This window comes from Perognathus longimembris, chromosome 18, assembly GCF_023159225.1.
Source record: "Perognathus longimembris pacificus isolate PPM17 chromosome 18, ASM2315922v1, whole genome shotgun sequence".
NCBI lineage: Eukaryota > Metazoa > Chordata > Mammalia > Rodentia > Heteromyidae > Perognathus > Perognathus longimembris.
In genome coordinates, this window is record NC_063178.1 from 26,548,556 (window position 1) to 26,574,274 (window position 25,719).

Sequence of the window (25,719 nt, forward strand, 5' to 3'; positions counted from 1 at the left end):
TAATATTAGAATTAACAAGTACATTTTGCAGTTATTTACCATAATATTCATGGAATTAAGTGAACCTTCTAGGAATTTACATGTCATAGACATGTTTGCTGTTTATTTTCTATACATACAATTAATTACATTTTCATTGGAATCAGATGCATTATTTGCATGTTAGTGTGATGGAAAGGAAATAGCAGTGAAATAAACTAACCGACTGAGTTGTACATGCCATCGCCCAAATCCAGTTCTTTTGTTTTTTTGTGCTGGTCCTGCGGCTTGAACTTAGCCTGAGCACTGTGTCTGAGCTTACTTTGCTCAAGTCTACCACTCTGCCATTTGAGCCACTGTTGGCACTTTTTTCTTTATTTGCTAGTTTGTTGGAGAAGAGTCTTAGGGACTTTCCTGTCCAGGCTGGCTTTGAATCACAATCCTCAGATCTCAGCCTCCTGAGTAGCATGAGCTCCTCCGCATTGAGTTCTCAATCCAATTTTTGAAAAGAAAATAGCACTTTTCTTTATCACTAAAGAAAATAGAAGCTCATTTGCAGGCATTCTCAACTATAACCTTGGTCCCAGGCATTAACTGATTTATTTTATGGGCCTATAATCTTTTCTGCTCATTTCATATATAACTAGAATTACATAATATGAATCTTTTGAATATGGCTTCTTACTATTACCCTGTTAGGTTCATCCACATTGTAGCATATTCTGGTTTGTTATTCTTTTTTATTGCTGAATAGTATTCCATACGAAAATATGAGTATGATTACATTTATATGAATTCAAGTATGAATACAACACTTGTTCATCATTTATGAATTGATGGACCTGTGGGTTAACACTTTCTGCTGATGGGCATTGATGCTATGAAACATATAAGTGTTTGTCCGGACTTGTGATTCACTTCCTAGATTTTTAGGAGTACCATTTTGAATAAAGGCATAGGCTGTATAGTATGAACATAACAGGTTTTTTTTATTAGTATAAGGAAACCTAGTATAGCAACCTTTCCTAACTCCTTAGCTAACTTGCTAATTTGGGAGAACAATGTTCCAGGAGACTTGTGTTTAGTGAAAGTACTGGGTACCAGTCTTTACCTATACACATAAGTACTATTAACATATTTACTTTTGTTTAAAATCTGTTATAGATTTAACCAGCATTCTTTTGCTACTTCCATTTTTTTATTTGCTTGTTTTTGTTAGCACATTGGGGTTTGAACTTCATCTTTGAGCTTTCCAGGAAGGTGCTCTTATCACTTAAGCCATATCCTGAGCCCCTATTTTTCAAATAGGATCTCACTTTTTGCCTGGGCTGGCCTAGACTGTAAACTTCCTATTTGCAGTTCTCACATACCTGAGAGATAACAAGTACACAGCATGTGCTCCAGCTTTTATTGGCTGAGATGGAGATCTCACAAGCTTTATGTTCTGACCAGCCTCAAGCCACATGATCCTCTTGATCTCTGCCTCTCATGTGGTTAGGATTATTGGTATTGGTGTGAGGGGCCAAGCTTTACAATTCCTTTTGTTTATTTTATTTATGTTACTACATTTATTAGAAGTTTAATATATTTTAGTCCACTAAGTAAAATCATGTCCTATTTACATGTGTATTTAAAAATAGTTATTAGCCTTGATTTGCTAAAACATAAAGATGCATTGTATAAATATTGGAAATTTGGTTACAAGTGTGTTCAAAACAAAATAAACATTATCTGAGGAGGACTTTAATGTTGGTACCTTCCTTACTTGGAGGTACAAGACATGCACAAGATACTCAGCTTGAGCAGACACATGTGATTTTAAATATGAGGTCCATTTTAGTCTTTTTTAAATTTATGATTGCTGTACAATTAACTTGTACTAAAAAGTTTGAAATCTTACCCAAGTCAAATTGTGTTGCTGTTTCTTAATCTTAAATTTTAAGCTTTATATGATGGAAATTCACAATTTAGGCATGTAATAGAAGTATTTATTCACTTTCATACTACATGAATTTTCTATTTTAGTTACATAATTACTAATTTGTTTTTGGAAATATGCCAATATCAATTTTTATGACTGCTTTTTGCTGGTAATTCAAGAATTTTAAATTGACTTGTTTTACAATATTAATAGTAGATAATTATATTTGATGAATTGCAGATTCCAGTACGCAACTCACTAATGATTATGCAACCGTTATTTTTTTTTTGGCTTATATATAAATTTTAAGAAAATCAGGTTAAGTATTATGCAACCATTCTTTTTTGTTTATGTATACATTTTAAGAAAATCAAGCTAAGTAAACATAGGTTCGGCCATATGTTGGGTATATAGAATTGATCATTAATGCATTCCTAAAGTTTCAGGAAAAGGACTTTTTAGTTCCATATGATGTTTTGTATTTATATTTTGTCATGAGATTTACTTCTGTCTTATGTTTATACATTTTCACATTTTTAAGCTGATATTAATTGCATACTTACCGTATTATTCTCAATTATCGAGCATTTTAACATTGCTGTGGGCTAAAAATAAATAGGTAATAAAGCAGTATTTTAAATTTCATTTTTAGCAATGTTTTCTCTTAAATAACATAAATCATATCTTCGTGTATTTTAAGAAGTGTATTTGTCATTTCATCAGGAAAGCAGTAATTTATCTTTAATAGCATATATTCTAAAAAGTGAACTATAATAGACACTATCTTTCCATAAAATGGCAGTCATGTGAGCCATAATGTTCATTGATGGTAAAATCAATAGAGCATTGATTCTAAACTTGATCCTTGGACTCTGTTGTTTAGAGTAGCAGACATAGCCTAGTAAATAATCTGGTTTTGTTTAATGTGTTCAGTGCCTGAGGTTTTGCCATCTTGAATTTAGTTATACGTGATACAGTTCATATGTAGGGCAGAAAAATAGCTATTAATAAATCGCTATTAATAGCCTCTTTTGCCATGATGCTGACAAAATATTTGATAAGATTCTTAGTTTTGAATTCCACTGTGTTTTCTTTTGATGTAGTTTAGATTGAAAACAAATTTAATAATGCTACTAAGATATTGTCTCCCCTTTTCTAGATGTTCTTTTTTAATAATGACTTTTTCTATTTAGTTATTTCATAGTAGAGATTATATTCACCTTTTTTATCCTCTCAACAAATCTGAAATGAAATAAGGATTTAGAATAAACATTAAACTTAAATTGGACTTCATTCTAACAGCATCTTATTTTATAGTATTTAAAGCCTTTTTAACGTATCTCTGTCTAATTCAAAATAGGTTGTTCTTAAAGGTTGATTTAAACACTAATCTTTAAAGGAAAAATGATAGTTTTATGGAGTCATATTATTTTATCTTCATGTTAATATTCGGGAAGTACTACAAATATTGTAAAAATAATGTTGAACACCAAATTTTGTCTGACCCTGCTACTATATAGAACCATATTTTGACTCTTACATAATACAGTTTGCCTTTTAAAGGTTCAGTAGTAATTAATGTAATTTGCCCTTAATATTTGGTTATTCTGTGGTAGTAATATTAATAACCAAATTTGATTTAAAAATCAGGCATTTTAAATCTGGTAATAAAATACTTCACATTAATAACCATATTTTTCTACTGATAAAGTTTCCTCTAATAAGCTCTCTGCTTTATTTTTTTTTAGCATATCTCCAAGGTATCAATTTAATAACTATCAAAGTAGCTACTGCAGTTGTTGCATTTAAATTGATTTACATGTCAAGACTGGCAGTTTAGCAGCTGCGCTATTATTCCTAGATCGGTCAATTTACTTGAGAAAAACCTACTACTGAGCTCTACTGACCTGCCTGACAATGTAGGCCCTATTTCTATTCCTGTAATTAGGGCTGCGACTAACTCAGAATATTTTTAATTAAAATATTTTGGTCAATGTGTTGCACCAAATTAGGCCTTTCAGTGAAGGTTTATTTCTGGAAATAGTGTGATTAGAATATTTAATGAGTTGTGTTGAATTAAGATTAACAGGTTGTGTGTGTTGAACATACAATGTTTGTGTGTGATCATTTTTTTGAGCTTCATAATAACGTTACTTCTTAGTTTTTCCTTACAAATATCTGCTGTATAACTGCCTGACAGTTAAGTTGAAATTTAGCTGAAATTGTTTTAAAATACCTTTTAAAATAAGCTGTTGCTTAATATTCTTCCCTTCCAGCAAAAGCTACAAATGAGTGAATTGCCACTTAAATTAAGTTGACAAATAGTTTTATTGTAAATGAGACATTAACATTGGTTGTTTCCATGTTCCTTTCTAGTCTACATTTTTTTTTGTTTTCTGAGGGAACATGAAAATAAAAACAAAGGTACACATTTTATAGGCTTTTACTCCATTAAAATAACCGGCAAAATAATATGCATAAATGTTTCATCCCTGAACCACATAGTATGAGAGTAGGAAAAAAGCACTGACTGAAAAGTTTATTCTGAATTTATTTCAAGTAATATGTAATTCATAGTAACACATAGCTCTGAACTTGATTTTTCTCCTTTTGAGCTTGTCCTTTTGTTTGGGGGTTTTTTTGGTTTTGTTTTGTTTTTGCCAATCCTGGGCCTTGGACTCGGAAACTGAGCACTGTCCTTGGCTTCTTCTTGCTCAAGGCTAGCACTCTGCCACTTGAGCCACAGTACCACTTCTGGCTGTTTGCTGTATATGTGGTGCTAGGGACTTGAACCCAGGGCTTCATGTATACGAGGCAAGCACTCTTGCCACTAGGCCATATTCCCAGCCCGAGCTTGTCCTTTTGTTACTGACCTCTGTGATGAGTGATTTCCTAGAGACTATTGTAGACAGGTAGACCGTAATGTGGTGTCAGCCCAGGAGTCACACCACTGTGTGTAAAACATGAGATCTGACATCCAGACTGTATCTTCTAGAAAGTTGCAGTTACTTGAGCCATGGACTAGACACTGTAATGTTAACAATCTACATAAATGGTATCAATTTGGAAGAAATTATTTTTCTTCTTTTTAAATATAGATACAAGTAGCTTTTGTTCTTTGTGTATCTTAAATTCTCCATGAAAATTGCTGTATTTGTTGCTGTAGGTACGATGAGATTCTGCTCAATGGACTTCCAGATTGGAGACAGCCTGTATTCTACTACAGGCGGGTGAGAAAAATGAGCAATGCTGAGTTGGCATTACTCTTGTTCATTATTCTCACAGTGGGTCATTATGCTGTGGTTTGGTCCATCTACCTAGAAAAACAGCTGGTAAGTATTGATGATAAATCAGATAACCTAGCTTCTTTCATTTTATATAGAATTTCCGATATTTATTTCTCAAGTGATGAAATTTTAATTTTTCTGCTTCTCATTTTAATGATTTTACACTCAATAGTTATTGTTTGATTTATTTCTGAGTCAAGAACACATAATACTTTCTTAATTCTTGAAAAAAATATAGCTTTTCCGTTTGTTAGAAAACTTTATAAGGTCCCAAATATGTCATTGAAAATCCGAAGGTAGAAAGAGCTATGTTTCAGTAATTATCACCTTTTGAATAGAATTATTTGTAATGTAAGGTAACTCTAGAAACCTTTTGTCATGGCCTTACATAATGAGTATTGTGAAAATACTTAATTAGATAATATTTTAGAGTAATATATTTTATGACTTAAAATCAGTTTATCCAGAAAATTATACTTGGCTTATTTAATATGGTGCTTTGAGTTTATTTGCTCTGGGGTTTTATTTATTTGTTAGACAATCAAACATTTATTCATGAATTAACGTCTGTTTACTCATTGTATTTCGAAGTGACATTAAAGTTGAATGAATGAGAGAAGTAAGTTAAATGCCTTGCCTTCTTAGAAAACTTAGATTGCTATGGAGATGCACATGACTGACAGTGCTGAACTCCATGTGTGTTTAAGACCTGGATACCATAGCAACACTTATTGTGAAAGATTATTTTACTTAATTATCTTGGACCCTACATATATTTGCATAAATACTCCTCTAAAGTGTTTACCCTTCATAGAAGAGTCTTGATAACCTTTGAAGAGTACATATTAAGATAATTTGTATCCGCAATTCTTTTCCACATTAAGGATGAGCTTCTTAGTAGAAAAAAGAGAGAAAAGAAAAAAAAGACAGGCGGCAAAAGTATGGATATAGCAAAACTTGGTGCTTCAGAAAAAAATGAAAGGTGAGAGCATATAAAATACTGTATAATTTGAAACTCTTAAATAGGATTCAACTTCATATGTATATCTGTTTCAGATATATTGTCATTTACATCTGTAGTAGGTTTATAAAGACTAATGTGCCATCAATTATAAAACAAATTCTAATCTTGGGCAAAATCCCTACAAGTTTTCTTTCTTTATAAAGTGCTCATATGTATTTAGATGATATAAATCTCTCAGATTCTTATACTTAAAATTTTTATACTAAACTTTAGAAGCAAAGCATTATACTATCTCTTCACTTAGGAATGACAATTAGTAAAGAAGCCATAAGTGATACACAGTGCCCTCAGAAAGATGCCACCATTTTCTTTTATTGATTCATAGAAAGAAATAAAGGGTTTAAACAGTTCACACAGCAGGGCAGAAACTAGATCAATGTAGGGTGGACATCAGAGACTATTCTGCCTGGCTTCTATTCTGTTGACGTCAGTGAATAATGCCTCAGTGAACTGCAAATGACATTAATTTTTATGTATTGGTTTGTTTATGCTGCAGCCTTCCTATCTGGTTGTCAGCACTTGGGAACACTGAAGATGGTTAGTCGTTTATAGCTGAAGTGTAATCATAAGGTTTAAGAATTCATTTTGCAGAAGCAATGAGAGTCCTGGTTACAAAGAAGGCTTTTATTTCTTTATCTTTTTAATTTGATTTGGAGCCTCTTTCCCCAAATTTTGTCCAAGATTCTCTTACTTGCTATATGTATTTCATTTGTTATAACTGCCACATTTCATGATAGAATAAGTCAGATTAAGTGATGATAGTATTTAAATACTTTATTTTGGTGAAATAGGCATTCAGAAAATAATTTGTGAGCTTTTAATATATGCTTTCTTTCCCATTTTTTTTCTGTTTGGTGATCTGTTTGGATTTTTCTCACTTTCAGATTGCTAATAAAACCACAGTGGCATGATTTGCTTCCATGCAAGCTGGGAATTTGGTTTTGCCTAACATTAATAGCACTGCCTCATCTAATCCAGGTACTTCTTCCATAAAATATTACAGGCTTTCATTTTTAATTCATGAAATTATGCCCACGTCTGCTGTGTAAGTGCTTATTATATAGAATATATGAGTATGATGTTGATTGAATTGTATTTTTATGTTAGTCCTAACTTTGAATAGTTATTATTTTAACTCCTATTCCTTTATTCTCTCTCTCTCTCTCTCTCTCTTTCTCTCTCTCTCTTCTCATGAACTCAGGGCTTTGTGTTCTTGCTTGGCTTTTTTTTTCTTAAAGTTGGTGCGCTGCGACTTGAGCTATCCTCCCCTCCTTGTAGCTTTTGCTGGCTAATTAATTGGAGTCTCACATTTTTATGCCCCGGCTGGCTTGGAATCTCAATTCTCAGACTCCTGGGTAGCTAGGATTACAGGCATGAGCCATCTGTGCCTGCCTTATAATTATTACTTATTTTCTTTTAGAACACCTTAGAATTGTAGTACACTAAAAAAAGGAAATAAAAATACTGTCTTCAGCACAGGCACAAAAACAATAAAAGCTTAATCTGCATTTAATACATACCCAGTAAAAAAGGACCCCATCTCAAGTACTTTTTCACTCATTATCTTAATATTTAAATACATTAATAAAAACCCTTTAACAGAGTAGGAAAGACGCTAGAACTTACAGGCACAGGAAGGAACTTCCTGAATAGAGTCCCAGGGGCACAACAAATAGGGGAAAGACTCGACAAATGGGACTACTACAAATTAAAAAGTTTCTGCATAGCTAAGGACATAGCCACCAAAATAGAAAGACAGCCAACGATATGGGAAAGGATATTTACCAGCACAGCAACAGACAAAGGCCTGATATCTGTCATCTACAGAGAACTCAAAAAACTAAGCCCCTCCAAGCCCAATAAACCTATTAGGAAATGGGCAAAAGAGCTAAAGAGAGACTTCACAAGAGAAGATATAAAAATGGCAAAGAAACACATGAGAAAATGCTCAACATCCCTGGTAGTAAAGGAAATGCAAATAAAAGCAACCCTGAGATACCACCTCACCCCAGTTAGAATGGCCTATACTCTGAACTCAGTAAACAACAAATGCTGGAGGGGGTGCGGGGAAAGAGGAACCCTTCTCCATTGTTGGTGGGAGTGCAAATTAGTACAACCACTTTGGAGAACAGTATGGAAGTTTCTCAAAAAGCTCAATATAGACCTACCCTATGACCCAGCCATACCACTCCTAGGCATCTATCCTAAACAGCAAAACCTAAGATATCAAAAAGACATTTGTACTTCCATGTTTATTGTGGCACAATTCACAGTAGCCAAAATATGGAAACAACCCAGATTCCCCTCCACAGACGAATGGATCCAAAAAATATGGTACTTATACACAATGGAATACTACATAGCGATTAGGAATGGTGAAATATTGTTATTCGCAGGGAAATGGTCAGAACTTGAACAAATAATGTTGAGCGAGACAAGCCTAGAACACAGAAAACAAAGGGGCATGATCTCCCTGATATATGACTGTTAACAAAGGGAGACGGAGAGACAGTAGAGACCAAGTCTGTGAATACTATATATGTTCTTGATACATTGTATATTGTATATATGTCTACCTGACCTAGAGAAGGGATAGAAAAACAGGACGTAAGATATCACAAGAAATGTACACACTGCCCTACTATGTAACTGTACCCTTTATGCACAACACCTTGTAAAAAAATTTGTGTTCAATTAATAAACAAATAAAAAACAACAAAAAAAAACAAAAAAAACCTTTACATAAATACTTGTATAATTACACATAAAACATAATATTATGTTGTGTTTTATTTGTACTTTGTGGGGAGTAAGGACATTTTGTCTTTAGTGGTAATCAGTGGTCAATTTCTGTTTCAAATTAGTCTTGATAAAATAATGAAATGGGAATATATATATTATATATGTATGTAATGTATGTATATTTGTACAGCTATTTCCCTTATTACATTTAGTTAGGTAAGTGTATTTTGTTAAAGAATTGCTTTGCTAATTTATATTGCCCAATGCCCATAATCATATGTGCTTGTGAGTCTTGAAACTTGGCTGAGATCACAGTTTAAAACAAACAGGGTAGAAAAGTCTGTGAGACTCCATCTCCATTTGACCAGCAAAAAGCCAGACTGGAGGTATGGCTCAAGTGGTAGAGTGCCAACCATAAGCAACAAAGCAAATGTGAGAATCCCTGAGTTCAGGCCTTAGTACCAGCACAAGGAAAGAAGAAAGAAACTAGATAAATTAATACCACCACATATTTTCAACATAATAGTTGAAAATAGATAGTATATTTTTTGGTTCTTTAATATTGTATTTTTGGAGGAAAAATGTTTTATTTCAGAAGATTAAGTGCTAATAAGCTAGAGAGCCAATTCTGCCCAATTTGTATTTATATATCAGAACTATTTTCCCTAATCACAATAACTAGTGATTAGAATGTTTATATTTTATTTTATTTTTCTCTTATAATAAAAATTTTCTATTTGATGAAAAGTGAAATATTAGTTACTATGCTTTTTTCCAGCCTGGAACAATTATTTAGCAATTTTCTACTAGATTCGTTCATGTTAATAATTATTCCTTGCAATTAGTTTATAATTAGTAAAGAATATTTGAAGCATTTTGGTATTATGAAAGTTTTTGTTTTTAGCTATTTAATCAAATTTGGGAGGGAAAAATTGCTTCTATATTATGTTGTTAAGAATTAATAGGAAAGGGGGCTGGGGATATGGCCTAGTGGCAAGAGTGCCTGCCTCATATACATGAGGCCCTAGGTTCGATTCCCCAGCACCACATATACAGAAAACGGCCAGAAGTGGCGCTGTGGCTCAAGTGGCAGGGTGCTAGCCTTGAGCAAAAAGAAGCCAGGGACAGTGCTCAGGCCCTGAGTCCAAGCCCCGGGACTGGCCAAAAAAAAAAAAAAAAAAAAAGAATTAATAGGAAAGAGGAAAAGTGTGTATGTTTATAAGGACATGTGATAAAGATATTTTAGGGCAAATCTTTAGATCTTTTTGTTCAGCTTTAGAGTATACTCAGTATGAGAACTAGAATATGGATGAATTCTAAAATACTTTATGGAGAAGTATAAATAGAATACCACATGAAATGTCAATCTCAAACACTTGTTTTGACATTTTAATCTAAGTAATTTGAAATAAGACTTATTTGGTAAAATTAGCATTTTTTTTTTAGTTAGCATGCAAGATAACTTGCCAAAGTAGCTAGACCCAACAGATTAAACAATTATTTTGCCTCAATATGAATTTTTAGAAAATATGCAAATGTAAGAAATTATACAAAACCTTTTTGGCCTTTTTATCTGATCACTTTGAATTCTCAAATTTTTCTTAACATTTATCACACCAGTTACCTTTTAATATTTTTCTGCATATTAGCCTTTTAAGACCTTTTATTATGCACTAATTATGACTTCCTGATAGATATATCCCTATAAGAAAAAATAAGATTGTTTTTTAAGCAAATATTTATATTATAATTCTGTTTGGGAAAACATATTAGATTGATAAACATTAGCTTATGAATTACAGCAGCAAAGCAATACTAAGTAGTTGCTGTTAGGGTCAGATTTTTGTCTTACTTTGCTTTCAGTCTAGCATCCATAAAATTTTATACTGTGAACCATGTGCCTGTCAACATACTAAAACTGGGTTTTTTTGTTCGTTTGTTTTTGGCAGTCCTGGCCTAGGCATTGTCCCTGAGCTTCTTTTGCTCAATACTAGTACGTGCCTCTTGAGCCACAGCACTACTTCCAGCTTTTTCTGTTTTTGTGGTACTGAGGCGTAGAACCCAGGGCTTCATGCATGCTAGGCAAGCGCTCTACCACGAATCCACATTCCCAGCCCAGACTGAAACTTTATGTAGTACTTCTATAAGATCTTCTTAAGTGTGATACTTGTGAAATTTACAAGGACCTCTTTCAGTTGAAAGCTTGGACTGATAATTGATAAAGAGGTCAAAACAGCCCTAATAAAACCAAACATAAAATATCTATAAGTTATTTATACACACACACACAACCTCAAACTTTAAAAAATGTACTTTATGTTGAACATGCCTGTCATTTGGAACCATTGTTGTGTTTTTTAAATAGGAGATTACTTGGTGTTTCTTGTCCTTTTTCTTGTGTAAATTATACCAATAATTTGTTTTCTTTGAAGACAGATTTACAACCTTGATTTCTTTAATGAAGAGTTAAATTGGACTTTGGTGAAGCAATATAACTATATATAATCCTTTTAGATTTCATGACTTGCCTTGTCTTCCATATCTAGTGAATAAGTAGTTTTATCTACTCTTTTATTTTTCTTTTGGTCATAGGGCTTGAACTCAGGGCTCGCACTGCCCAGAGCTTTTTCACTCAAGGCTAGCTCTCTACCACTTTGAGCCCACTGTGCCACTTTCGGTTTTCTGGTGGTTAATTGGAGATAGAGTCTCAAGGACTTTTCTGCCTGGGCTGGCTTTGAACCATGATCTTTAGATCTCAAGTTCCTGAGTAGCTAGGATTACAGTCATGAGCCACTGGCACCTGGGGAGTTTTATCAACTCTCACATTGAACTTTCCAAAGCATTCACCATGTTTCTTATAGAAAAAAAATCTTCTTTGTTACTCACATTTCACCTTTACATAATATTTAATTGAATCCTATAATTACAGTAACAACTATCACTGAGACAAACAGCTTTAGGAGCTATCACAACCAGTCTTTCAAGCACACAGTAAGAAAGAACCCGAGGAGTTGCAGATACTAAGTACAAGTATATGAAACAGGAGATTTAGAGGCTTCCATCAGGTAAACTGCACAACAGCAGGATCCATACCTGAATTTTGTAGTAGTAATCTCTCTAAATACTTATTTCTTTAATATACTTCATATACATATAAAGTTATCCACTAAGACAGGAAAAAGTGATACTTTAGATCAACGTAGGCTCTCAAGTTCTCTTTTATTATCTCATTGCCTCCTTAATTTACCTTATGTTTCCCTTTTCTCCCTGCCCCCCCCCCAAAAAATAGTACTACATGGAATCCGAAGTGTAACGCTTCTTGAGCAAAAATAAATTAAGGGCTAGGAATATGGCCTAGTGGCAAGAATGCTTGCCTCGTATACATGAAGCCCTAGGTTTGATTCCTCAGTACCACATATACAGAAAACAGCCAGAAGTGGCACTGTGGCTCAAGTGGCAGAGTGCTAGCCTTGAGCAAAAAGAAGCCAGGGACAGTGCTCAGGCCCTGAGTTCAACACCCAGGACTGGCAAAAAATAAAATAAATTAATAAGTACATATGAAAACAAGACTTTACAAGGGGCTCTAGAAATTAATATGCCTTCTAGGACTTGTTGCTACTTAAACTACAGTTACAATAGATGAGTTAAAACACCATGATATACTATGGTATATAAGCTTCCCATGCATATAATGATATCTGTAGCTACTCAGAGATGCATGATCCACCCTTTTAGTATGACCAAGAAGAACTAAAAAGTGGAGCCAGGGTTGGGAATATGGCCCAGTGGCAAGAGTGCTTGCCTCATATACATGAAGCCCTGGGTTCAATTCACCAGCACCACATATATTGAAAATGACCAGAAGTGGCACTGTGGCTCAAGTGGCAGAGTGCTAGCCTTGAGCAAAAAGAAGCCAGGGACAGTGTTCAGGCCCTGAGTCCAAGGCCCAGGACTGGCCAAAAAAAAAAAAAATAAATAATAATAATAATAATTTAAAAAAATAAAATAAAAAGTGGAGCCACTTGAGTTGAGTCTTGAAAGATGAATAGACCCTTAACCCTGAAGCACCCACTCTTTGTGCTAGGTAATATATAAAGATAATTTTGTAGACATTGTGCATCTCATACAATCATACTGTGGTAAGGTTGAAATAGACCAGAGGAAAGCATTATGCCCCAACTTTCTCTTTCTTAAGAGGTGTCACATAGCATATTACTGTCATCTAAGACTCTTTCAAGTCTGTAGATATGCCCCGAAGAATGTATATTCCAACAGATAAATCTTATATAAAAAATTAAAAAGAGCATTTAGACAGAATAAAAATGAGTGATATGATAGCAGAGTGTTTCCATCTCACATATCGGTCAAAGGTAAGTGTTAGAAGTGGTAGCTACTAAGTACATAATGGCTATGAAATGGCAGTAAATACTCGAGTGCTTCTGTGATCCGGGAGGATAGAAGTAAAAGTAGATCATTTTTATATTACTGTTTTTTTTAAAGGTTCTTACTACCACCAGCACTGAATTTTGTTTCTCTTTTGCTCTTGGAAAGATAATGGGCCCCTCAGCCAGGTATAGTGGTGCACTTTTATAATGCTTGCTACTCAGGAGGAGGTCAGGAAGATTGCAGTTTTAATCCAGTTTGGGCACCAAGATAGAAAGACCTATCTCAACCACCAAGCCAGGAATTGTGACCCAAGTCTTTAATCCCAGCTCCACAAGAGGCATTAGGTAGAAAGATCACATTGAAAGGCAACCTCAGCGCCACCCCCCCCCCCCCAATACCCTATTTGAAAAACATACAAGCTGGCTCAGGAAAACATGTCTAGCCAGTAGAAGGCCTTGAGTTCAAACCTTGAAATGCCCCCTCCCCAGAAAAAAGGAAAAGAGAAAGGATATTATCAGAAGAATTGGGGTAGATTACAGAGCAAGCTACTATACTTGTAAAGTGTTCAGTGATATTAGTGTTCAATCAAATCTTTACCAGATTGGTCAGTGTTCAAGGAGTACATGATGGAGATTACTGTCTGTCCTGTATCATTCAAGTACCCACAGGAGCAGAAAGAAAAAGTCAGATTCTCTGATGAGAATGTGGAGAGTGTTTGTAAGTCAATGAGTAGACAGAGGGCTAGTGTTTGGTTAAAGGAATAGAAGGACATTGGAGAGGAATACCAGGCATGAGTATACACAGGGAAGCTTGGAAACCTGGGAGATTGTTCAGCTAGCTAAGAAAGCAAGTAGAATGAGCAGCAGAAGACATAGGATGTATCAGGGAATTTGGACTACATCAAAAGAGGGCTTAAATGCTCTGAGGCTCAAATTTAGCTGGAATATTAAAGATAGAGCCCCAGTGACACTTGGACATCTTACCATTATGTTTCTGTTCTCATTATGTGACCTGTTAGTGCATTTTAATTGTATAGGATGTTACATTGTGATATTCTCATATATGCATATCATGTACTTTAATAAAAGAATCACCCCTTCTAATGCTCTTTCTTACTCCCATGACCCTCCTCTTTTAAACAATTTGTAATCTGTTTCATTTTATTTTCATACATGGGTATAGAGTGCTTGAATCATGTTCACATACACACATACCTACCTTTTATTATAGTTCATTTGGGTTTTTGTTGGTCTTGGGACTTGAACTCAGGGCCTGGGTGATTGATGTCCCTGAGCTTTTGTGCTCAAGGCTAGCACTACCACTTTGAGCTGTGTCTCCATCTCTGGAGATGAGTCTTATAGACTTCCCTGCCCGGATTGGCTTCAAACTATAAGCCTCAAGTCTTGGCCTCTTGAGTAGCTAGGATTATAGCCAAGCTTTTATTATACTTTATTAATGAAGTATATATTCTCTTGCAGACTGACCAAACTTTGTCTCCTCTGTGCAAGTGTATACAAAAGTATTAACTGAAATATGATAGATTCAAGGGAGATCTCAGTGTAATTCCTTTGAAAGCCAAAATCAGAGTTCAGCAAAATAAAACAGATACTCGGTTAGGGTGATGATCAAAGGGAAAAGGAAAGGGGGAAATGCAGATAATCCAGTGTATATCCTACAAAATTGAGAGGAGTAAAGGAAGGGGGTGGGTAGCGGAGGGGTGGGTGAGAATGTTGAGAGGGATGACATTGATCAAGATAAATTATATTTACTAACTGCTTTGTTAGATGACAACTCTATTGCGCAACTATCTAAAGATGGGGAAAAAAAAGAAAATAAGAGCCCCAGAAATTTATATTCCCCTTTAAGAACACTCCCTCTCCCTCTCCCTTTCCCTTTTCCTTTCCCTCTCCCTCTCCCTCTCCCTTTTCCTCTCCCTTTCTTTCTCTCTCTCTCTCTCTCCTTCTCTCCCTCTCTCCCTCCCCCCCTCTCTCCCCGCCCCACTTCCAACCATGGGATTTTTTTTATTATATTTTCTGTAATGGTGAAAGTAGCAAAGGTTAAAAACAGTCAGTGTTATGTGACATTTTCAGCTTACTTAATTTTTTTTCTTTTCTTTTTTGGTTCCGGGAATCTAACCCAGGATGTTGCACTTGCTAAGGCAAGCGCTTTGCCACTGAGCTATATCCCAGCTCTCAACTTACTTAATTTTTGCCAGTGTGTTAGAACTTCATATTTTTGAACCCATAATCATTTAAATTAAGATCATTCGATTCTCACATGAAATCAGAAAGTTCCAAATATCTCCAGTGATTACCAGTTTAAATCATATAGTTGTAATTGCCCATACTTACCTGATGAAACAAACCTTAACTACTCAGAATTAATTTGCTTGATAGTTTGCTTGATGTGGGGGGAATTCACTATTCAATTTTCTGCTAATCTTTCTGTATGTGCTAAGTTATATTTCTCAGTAAAGTAACAAAATAGAAAACTCATTGGGAAATTCATTGCCTAATGTACGTTTTTCAAGTTGTGGAATTTTATTCCCATCTTTTCTCCCTAATTGACATCTACACAGTTTAAATGAAAATTTTTGTAGGAAGTTTCCAGTGTGAGTACTTTTATTTCCAACAGTGATGAAAGGTTATGTAGGAGCAGTAGCTAAGAGGGAAATCTCTAGCTTTTTCCTTAATAAAACACTGAAGTTCCCTAAGAGTAGAGAAAATACTATCCTACTATATATAGGACTTTCTATAAAAGCATTCTCCCTCCTAAGAAGCAGCTCCCTTTGGGACTACGATTGTGGTGGCCTAGATTGGAGGTTGCCACCTTTTACAATCAGGGCTCTTCCTTTCTAGCTTTTTTGCTCTGATGGACCTCTGTCAGAAACCAAACAAACAAAACATTCACAGCTAATTAGCAAGGGAATTAGCAAGGGGGAAAAAGCCTCTGAAAGGCTAGAAGAGCTAAATTGCCTGCCCTTCTACTTAAATACAAGTTTTCTACAGGATAAGGCAGTTTATTTTTAATACTCTGAAACTGTGTGTGTGTGTGTGTGTGTGTGTGTGTGTGTGTGTGTGTGTGTGTGTGTGTATACATCCTAAGGCATTGAACTCAGGGCCTGGGCACTGTACCTGAGCTTTTTTACTCAAAGATAGTGCTCTACACTTGAGCCACAGCTCAACCAGCTTTTTATTGGTTAATTGAAGATAAGAGTCTCACAGACTTTCCTGCCCCAGCTGTCTGTAAACCATAATCCTCATATTTTAGCCTCCTGAATAATGAGGATTACAGGTGTGAGCCACCATCAATTCTCTGAACCTTTTTTTAAAAAACTTTTCAGATGGGGCTGGGGATATGGCCTAGTGGCAAGAGAGCTTGCCTCGTATACATGAGGCCCTGGGTTCTATTCCCCAGCACCACATATACAGAAAACGGCCAGAAGTGGCGCTGTGGCTCAAGTGGCAGAGTGCTAGCCTTGAGCAAAAAGAAGCCAGGGACAGTGCTGAGGCCCTGAGTCCAAGCCCCAGGACTGGCCAAAAATAAATAAATAAAATAAAAAACTTTTCAGATAAACTTATTTTATATAAACAAATGGGAAGAGATGGATAAGCTGGTCTGAATTTTTGTATGGCTGACAGTGTATTATAAAACACAAAAGGATGCAAGAAAATGGAAAAAAGGGGCTGGGAATATGGCCTAGTGGCAAGAGTGCTTGCCTCGTATACATGAGGCCCTGGGTTCGATTCCTCAGCACCACATATAGAGAAAATGGCCAGAAGTGGCGCTGTGGCTCAGGTGGCAGAGTGCTAGCCTTGAGCAAAAACAAAGCCAGGGACAGTGCTCAGGCCTAGTTCACCGCCTAGGACTGGCCAAAAAAAAAAATTGGAAAAAAAATCTCACAACGTAAGACATAATCTCCTGTCTTTCTGCCTTCTAGAAAGAGAACATAAGCTACAAGTATTCCAGAATTCATAGACTATAAAGTGGACTTTCCTGGTTTCGTTGCTAGATATAGAAAAATTTAAAAGCCACAAAATCTTAGGTAGGGTTTTATAGCCAAAAAGTACTTCAGTCTCAGATTGGTGAAGCAGTTTTCCTAAAGTGACACTACTTAATGATAGAAATGAAAACTTAAAGCAGATAAAAGTATTAACATTACCTGAAATATAAAATCTAGTCTGGATTTGATAATATACCTCTATAAATTCAGCATGCAGGAGGCTGAAGGGTGAAGATCTTGGTGTGAGGATATCCTAGGCTTATATCACAAGACCTTTTCTCAAAGCAAATATAAAAGCTAAAAGAAGTGTTGTTGTTTTTTTTCCAAAACTGGATAATGGCTGGGAATATGGTCTAGTGGCAAGAGAGCTTGCCTTGTATACATGAAGCCTTGGGTTCGATTCCCAGCACCACATACATAGAAAAGGCCTGAAGTGTCTCTGTGACTCAAGTGGCAGAGTGCTAGCCTTGAGCAAAAAAGAAGCCAGGGACAGTGCTCAGGCCCTGAGTCCAAGCCCAGGACTGGCAAAAAAAAACAACACAAAAACAGAAAACCAAAACTGGATGATTAGAGCTTTCCAGTGAGTACAATAAACTGTTAGATCTTAAATTCCATCTGGTAATTTTTATGAAAGTTATATGTAAAAGGATTCTTGGATTGGAATTAAAGTAAGTGGTAACTACAGTCTCTTCTGTCTCTTAGTCTAAATGGAAACGTAGCTTTGGGGCTTTATTTCTCTCTTTTTTTGTAAGAGGTTGAACTCAGAGACACCAGGGGCTCTACCTCTTGAGTAGGACTGTTTCAAGTAGAGGAAGGCATAGCTTCTGGTTTTCAGTTTTATTTTTGTTGACCTGTTATGAATTCAGTATTAATAGTTCTGTACATAAATTTTTACCCTTACTCAAAATAGACAATTTTTAAAGTTTTTTATTACGTACTATGTATGATTATGAAATTAGATTAGTAGTCAGTGGACCAACAAAATTTAATACAGACCATTTGACTTTATAGGCAGATTTTTCAGAAATTTACTTAGAGTACTGTTATGGTTTGAATGTGAAATGTCCCACAAAAGCGCATGTCAAAGCCTATGTCATCCACTGATGGAGACATTTTGGTAGTTTCTGGAAACTGTAGGTAATAGAGCCTAGATGAAAGAAATAGGTCACCGGGGGTAACATTCTTCATGGTACCTTGTCCCTAGTCCAGGCCTGTCTCCCTCATTTTGCTTCTGTCTTCCATGAGATGAACTGACTGCCACACAGTCCTGCCACCTTGCTGTTATTTCTAAGTACCTGGGGATAAACAACCATGGACTGAAATGAACCCTCTGAAATCATGGGCCAGAAGAAATCTTGAATCCTTTTACATTATTGTCTCAGGCATTTGAGCACAGAGACAATAAAAGTAACTAATACATGTATTTTCTTGTGTTGATAGGGCTTTGTTAGCTTCAAACAAAAGAGATTTGTACTGTGAAACAATCCAAAAGGCATGGAGAATCTGCCATCTTTGTTTCCAGCTACCTTGCCTCAGAGCTCTTCCACATTCCTTGTTCTCATACTTGTGCACTTCTACAAAGTACTTCTACAAAGCTAAATGAATTAAAATAAGCATTCATTTATTCACTAAGTATTAAACTTCTATCATGTAACAGGCACAATGCGAAAGCTTCAAGGAGGGATGTAACGTTTATATCCACAGAAACCTGTAGCTCCTGAATAGATACAGTTATCCAGAGTTATTCTGGATTCAAATAATTTTTATGTTTATTTTCTCTGCTAAACAGATTTCTCCTACAGAAAAATGAGTACATGAATCCCCTTTAGAATAAATATTTATTAATAGCCACCTACTATAGGCTCAGAGTCTACCAGTAGATAGCTACCAGCAGAGTCAATCTATTTGATTTTTAGCTAATTTTAATTATTGAAAAACAGCTCCTTACATTTATTCTAAATCAAAATTTTCATCTCCAGAATTGTATATGGTAATTTACACTTTATTTTCCGATAATGACCCTTAAAATAGTCTGTGGTAGTTACTAGTTTGTCCCTAATCTCTTATTTCCAGTCCCTGCTAAGAGACAATTTCAAGCTGCCTCACCATTTGATCACTTTCCTTTTATAGCTTTCCTTTTGGCAGTATGCTTTTTTTAAAAAAAATGTAGTACATCACATTATATACAAGGATGACTGGAAGGAAATACTTAGTAAATATAATTATTTGAGATTGTCAGTTTGTTGAGGGAATAATGGTTCCTGGAAAGGGCATTTTGTAACTATAATTTGAAAGTGTAATTAAGAGGAAAATAAAAAGCATCTTGGTGAAATGTAAAGCATAAAAACTTAACCCTTATGGAGAGAACTTGTTTCTAGTCCAAGTAACAAACACATGAAAGGCTTGACCTGTAGAAGACACATGTCAAGTGTTTCCCATATATTAACATACTTGATCATCATAGCAATCCTATGAATTAGGTACTGGTCCACAAAAAAAGTTAATATGCTGAATGTCACAGAGTGGTAAAATGAAAGAGCTGAAATCGTTACCTATGTAGTATAGCTCCATAATCTGTTATCTTGTGGTGCTGCACACCTGTAATTCCAGCACTTGGGAGACTGGGGCAAGAGGATCATGAGTTTGAGTCCACCCTGGACTACATTATAGTACTCTCTCTCTCAAAAATAAGTTAGTATATCTGACTACTATGATGATTGATTTCAACCTGGCTCTTTCACCTCTCATAAACAGCTAACATTTATCTTTCTTTTTAATGTTGCCACATTTTCTACTCTGCCCTTTTCCTCTTCCCTGTTAAAACTTACTGTATGGAAAGAAGCAAATAATCTCATTCGTTTATTCACATAAAAGGTATACATGACTGATAGGATTAAGTATAAAACATTCCTCTAGGATTGAGGTGATTTTTAAGGGGAATGGGGGATGTGAGGGGTCATAAAAACCTTTTGAATTTTAAATTTAATCTTTGTGTTAATAGGCATGGAAGGATGCTTAGACCATTAGCTTATTTTCATATTTGTGATTACTTAAGGCCAACTCTTTTGGGGAGGGCACTGTGCTAAAGTTTTACCCTTTGTACCACGCATTGAGACTTTAGCCATTGTATCTTTACACCTGAGTAGGTAGTATGTGTCCTCAGTCCCCCATATGTGTTTTGTACTGGTTTCTAGAGGTGGTAGGAATAACAGCTTTGTACTTACTGTATTTAAGTGGTCATGTATGTGTGGTCATCACATTTGCATTTATTTAGAGATACTGAAAACCTACTGGAGTTAAGGGACTGGTCTTCACGTACTTTGTCAGTCAAAATAATATGATTTACTATTGCAAATAACCAGTTCAGCAAGTAAATTTTTCTGTTACCTGTCCACCCAGTAGTTTAATTTTTTAAAGTTATATGATGGAAGAAAAAAGTTATATGATGGAAGAAAACAGAAAGTGGAGATTTTTTTCATACATGAGATAAATAAATTACTTAAATGTATGCATTTGTAGTTTCTGTACTTGGCTCTCTCCAAGAGAGAAAAATCACAGAAAAATGTTCTGTTACTTTTGTTCATCGTAAGATTTGAAAACAAAAAGTTACTTGTGAATGTACTATTTTAAAGACAGTTTCAGGGAAAACATTGTCAAAGCAAACTGTTTTTTTGTGTTAATTTACTTATAACTTCTTTTTTAAGGATGCTGGGCAGTTTTATGCTAAATATAAAGAGACAAGATTGAAGGAAAAGGAAGATGAATTGACTAGAACTGAACATGAAACACTTCAAAGTGAGTTTTTAATATAATTTACTCTGTTAGCAGTATCATATAAAATTATCTCAATTTGAGTTTCTATTTAAATTCAGTAGCATTTGATTCTCTGTGCTTTCTTTCCATTTTCTAATGGAGTGGCTTGTACTTAATGTGTAATACATGGAAAACACTTTATGACTGAATCACCCAAAGTCTGGTATCAGAAGGAAAGACTGAATCACCATAGGGTCATACAATTTGCATTCCTCAAGAATGGGACTGTTCAAGGTCTACGAAGTTCTGTTCAATTTATCAGTATCTTCAAAAGAAATGGAATACTAAGACAGTTCTTGCTGATTTTAGCAAAAATTTGAGCATTTTCTAAGCCCTGGTACTTTTTTTTTCAAATTTTGCCATATCTACACACACATACACACACACACACACACGTTTACACATGCACATACTCTGTCTGCTTATTGCTTTACTTAACAGCAGTACATTTATTAATCTTGTCCATGCTTGCTTTTTTTCCAATAGAGTGTGAGTCCATAAAAGTGAGTACTTTTTCTGTACTTTTCAGGGCTGTGTTTCCAGGGTCCAGAAAGTAGGGTTGTTTTCGTGAGTTGTTTTTCTGTGTGGCACAGTCCTTCATATGGTAGAAAAACACCTTTAGATCTTTTCGTCTTTAGGTCTACAATATTGAATAGTGTTGCAGCACAGTAAAATTACCAATGGATGGATATATGGATTAATGGAATTCCATAAATATTAATGAATGTCAACTACAGAACTCTATTTTAAGGACCAAATAGAACTCTATTTTATAGGACTCTGTCTATATAGAACTCTATTTTAAGGGTCCTATAAATTAAATTTTTTTAAATTTAATTTTATTTATTAATTGAACACAAATTTTTTGACAAGGTGTTGTGCAAAAAGGGTACAGTTACATAGTAGGGCAGTGCGTACATTTCTTGTGATATCTTACACCCTGTTTTTCTTTTTCTTCTCTAGGTCAGGTAGACATATATACAATACACAATGTGTCAAGAACATATACAGTAGCCACGTGGCCAAGCCCAAGAAAATTCGCCTAGGGCTTTAATATAAATTAATTTTTAAAGTTCTAACAATCACATACAGAATGATACTTAGATCAAATAATAATTGTTTAAAGAAGAATTCTGTAAACAGGGAAAAGTTAGAATAATAGAGGATTACCTGTTAAGGTTTGGCAGATATGTGTGTGTTGAGAAGTAGAAATGGGTAAATGAAGCTCTAAATTTAACTTGGCTTTTGTTGAGGTCCTGGGGATTCAATTCAGGGCCTATTACTTGAGCCATGCCCAGTCATTGTGATTTTTTTTTCCAAGATAGGTAGGGTCTTGTGCTTTTGCCCGGCATGGCCTCAGATTCCAGTCCTCTACCTCCACCTCTGGAGTAGCTGTGACTTTGGGCATGTGCCTTCGCACCTGGCCAAACGTAATTTTTATCCAGTTGTTTCTTTGGGGGCTTTGAGAGAGGTTTCCGGAATGAGGTATGAACTCAGAGCCTCACACTTGATTGGCTTGCTTGCTCACACTTGAGCCACACCTCTATCCCAACATTTTGCTGGTTTATTGGAGATGGAATCTCTCACACTATTGTGCCTAGGCTGGACTCAAACAGCAGTCCTCTGTATCTTAGCCTCCTGAGTAGCTAAGATTTCAAATGTGAGCCTGTGATCACAAATGGAAAACTCATTCTTTCATTAAACTTTTAATTGATGTATAAAAGGCATATGTATTTATGAATACTAAATAATGTTCTGGTAATATACATGTTGTATAGTATTGAGATCAGAGTAAATACATATTTTTCCTCAAAAGCATTTGTGGTGAAAACATTTTTCCTCTGTGTTTGAAATGTATGTTATCAGTAAATCGATAATTCATGTTTGACATACAGAGATACTGTTTTGAAGGATAGAAATAGAACTTTCTACTTCTGTTCTCCATCTCTCTATAACTATATGAATTTTAAAAATAGCACATCAATATCTACTGTCAAGTACTACCTCTTTATGTGCAGAAACAATACTTTTACACATTATTTGTGTTTGCTTCTTGTTTTGTGGACATTGCATGCTCCAGTGGTGGTATCTCAGAAGAACAAGTAGATGATGGGGAGCAAAATATACCTTTTTAGAAAGTCAGGATGAGAGACTTAGTGGGCAACGTACAGCAGAATTTTCTTTTTCCTTTTTATTGGTCGTGGGGTTTGAACTCAGGGCCGGGACACTATCCTTGAGCTCTTTTTGCTCAAGACTAGTGCTCTACCACTTTGAGCACAGCACCACTTCCAGTTTTCTGGTGGTAAGTTGGAGATAAAAGTCTCACAGACTTTCCTGCCCCGGCTTTGAACCTCAATCCTTAGATGTCAGCATCCTGAGTAGGTAGGGTTATAGGCATGGGCCACACAAGTACCCAGGTTATATAGCTTTTTTATTGGCTATGATAGGAGTTATTTGTATGTAGCATATTACAGTCTACTGGTATAAACATTTTTCAATTTCAAGTGTTACATAGAAACCTTGCCTCCTTTTACATTTCTTAACATCTCTTATTTATACCTGTCTTAAATATTTTATATATATATACTGAATGTTCAGTTCTTTTGTTTTGTTTTTGTGCTGGTACTAAGTCTGGATCTCAGGGAGTGGGTGTTGTCCCTGAGCTTTGCTCTAGTGTAGTCTTCTCTTGTTTCAGCCATAGCTCTACTAGCTTTTTGGGTGCTTAATTGGAGATAAGAGTATCATGGACTTTGCTGCCTGGGGTAGCTTTGAACTGTGATCCTCACAGTTCAGCCTCCAGAGTAGCTAGGATGACAGTATTAAGGTATGAGCCATTGACACCCAGCTCAGCCTTCTCCCACCACCCTGGGAGGGAAGTTGGGATGACTCATGGCAGGCTGGCAAACAGAGGAAAGAGGGTGAAGCCATGGTGTTTCTCACTGTTTTCCTAAAACAGAGTGGATGTTGTTTGAACATTTTGCCCAATAAAATTCTACTGTTTTCAGCACTATCAAGGTATAGATGTTAAGACATTAAAAATAGCCTTAGCCTCACAGCCAAAGAGCCCAGAGCAGTATTTGGTAAGTGTGACTTGACATAAAAACACTTTTGTGCTTTGGCTCAAAATATTTGATCAAAGTATCTGGCTCATAAGTTGAGTTGTTTAAGTGTCCAAGTATTAAGATAGACTACTTATGCTAGAATGGTTTTTTGCTTTTTGTCCCATGGGTCTGGGGATTGAGCCAAGAGCCTTAGGCCACATCCCAGGCCCAGACTGTTGTGGCTTTTTGTTGTTTATTCTGGTCCCATGTTCCTTTTGCTTACAAAGAGCTTTTTTTTTTTTTTTTTTTTTTGCTAGTCCTGGGCCTTAAACTCAGGGCCTGAGCACTGTCCCTGGCTTCTCTTTGCTCAAGGCTAGCACTCTACCATTTGAGCCACAGGACCACTTCTGGCCTTTTCTATATATGTGGTGCTGAGGAATCAAACCCAGGGCTTCATGTATACGAATGAGGCAAGCACTCTTGCCACTAGGCCATATTCCTAGCCCCACAAAGAGCATTTAACTGTAGCAGTCACTTAGGATGACTTTTGATTCATTTATCTTTCCTTTGATGGGCTCCCTGAATTAATTTTTCTTTTAAGAGAAAACCATTTTTCTTTATTTACTAGATACTTAATGAATCATGAGTTTCATTTTAGTTTTGTTTTGTTTTTTGCCAGTCCTGGGGCTTGGACTCAGGGCCTAAGCACTGTCCCTGGCTTCTTTTTGCTCAAGGCTAGCACTCTACCACTTGAGCCACAGCGCCACTTCTGGCTTTTTCTATATATGTGGTTCTGAGGAATCGAACCCAGGGCTTCATGTATACGAGGCGAGCACTTTACCACTAGGCCATATTCCCAGCCCCATGAGTTTCACTTTTATTTTATCTTTATTTCAGTTTTGTTGTTTGATTTTTATTTGATCGCTTGATTAGATGATTAGTTTTTTGCTTTGTCAGGCTAAATTATCATTAAGGAATAAGTGCAGTGTAACTTGAGACCAAAGTTTGTAACGAGATCAGATTCCCATCCATCAAGTGATGAAGTATATATTTTATTTAACTCAGATTTTTTTCAAACAGGTCTAATCATGCTGCTAAAAATAAGAACAAAAAATAATTCTTAGATTTATTTTTCTTGAATGGAGTACAAATAATGATGTAAAGCCTGTGTCCATTTTAATTATGTACATTTTATTGAAAATCAGAGAAATGATGAGCACAGACTAGTCTCAAACTCAGTATTATCCTCATGCCTCAACCTTTTTTTTGTTTGTTTGTTTTTGGGTTTTTTTGTTGTTGTTGTTTGTTCTGTTTTTTGCCAGACCTTGGGCTTGAACTCAGGGACTGAGCACTGTCCCTGGCTTCTTTTTGCTGAAGGCTAGCACTCTACCACTTGAGCCACAGCGCCACTTCCGGCTTTTTCTATATATGTGGTGCTGAGGAATCAAACCCAGGGCTTCATGTATACAAGGCAAGCACTTTACCACTAGGCCATATTCCCAGCCCCATGCCTCAGCCTTTTA

The 25,719-nt window shown here is 35.7% G+C and overlaps 1 protein-coding gene across 1 annotated transcript in view; it reads left to right on the forward strand.

Annotated features, from left to right (window-relative positions):
• The window catches only part of Dnajc1 (DnaJ heat shock protein family (Hsp40) member C1), a 139,205-nt gene that overhangs the window by 59,020 nt on the left and 54,466 nt on the right, over positions 1–25,719 (forward strand). Inside the window, exons 4-7 of the mRNA XM_048368017.1 lie at positions 5,067–5,232; positions 6,072–6,169; positions 7,096–7,189; positions 21,047–21,137. Of these exons, the coding sequence (XP_048223974.1) occupies positions 5,067–5,232; positions 6,072–6,169; positions 7,096–7,189; positions 21,047–21,137 (449 nt within the window). The remainder of the gene's footprint in view (positions 1–5,066; positions 5,233–6,071; positions 6,170–7,095; positions 7,190–21,046; positions 21,138–25,719) is intronic.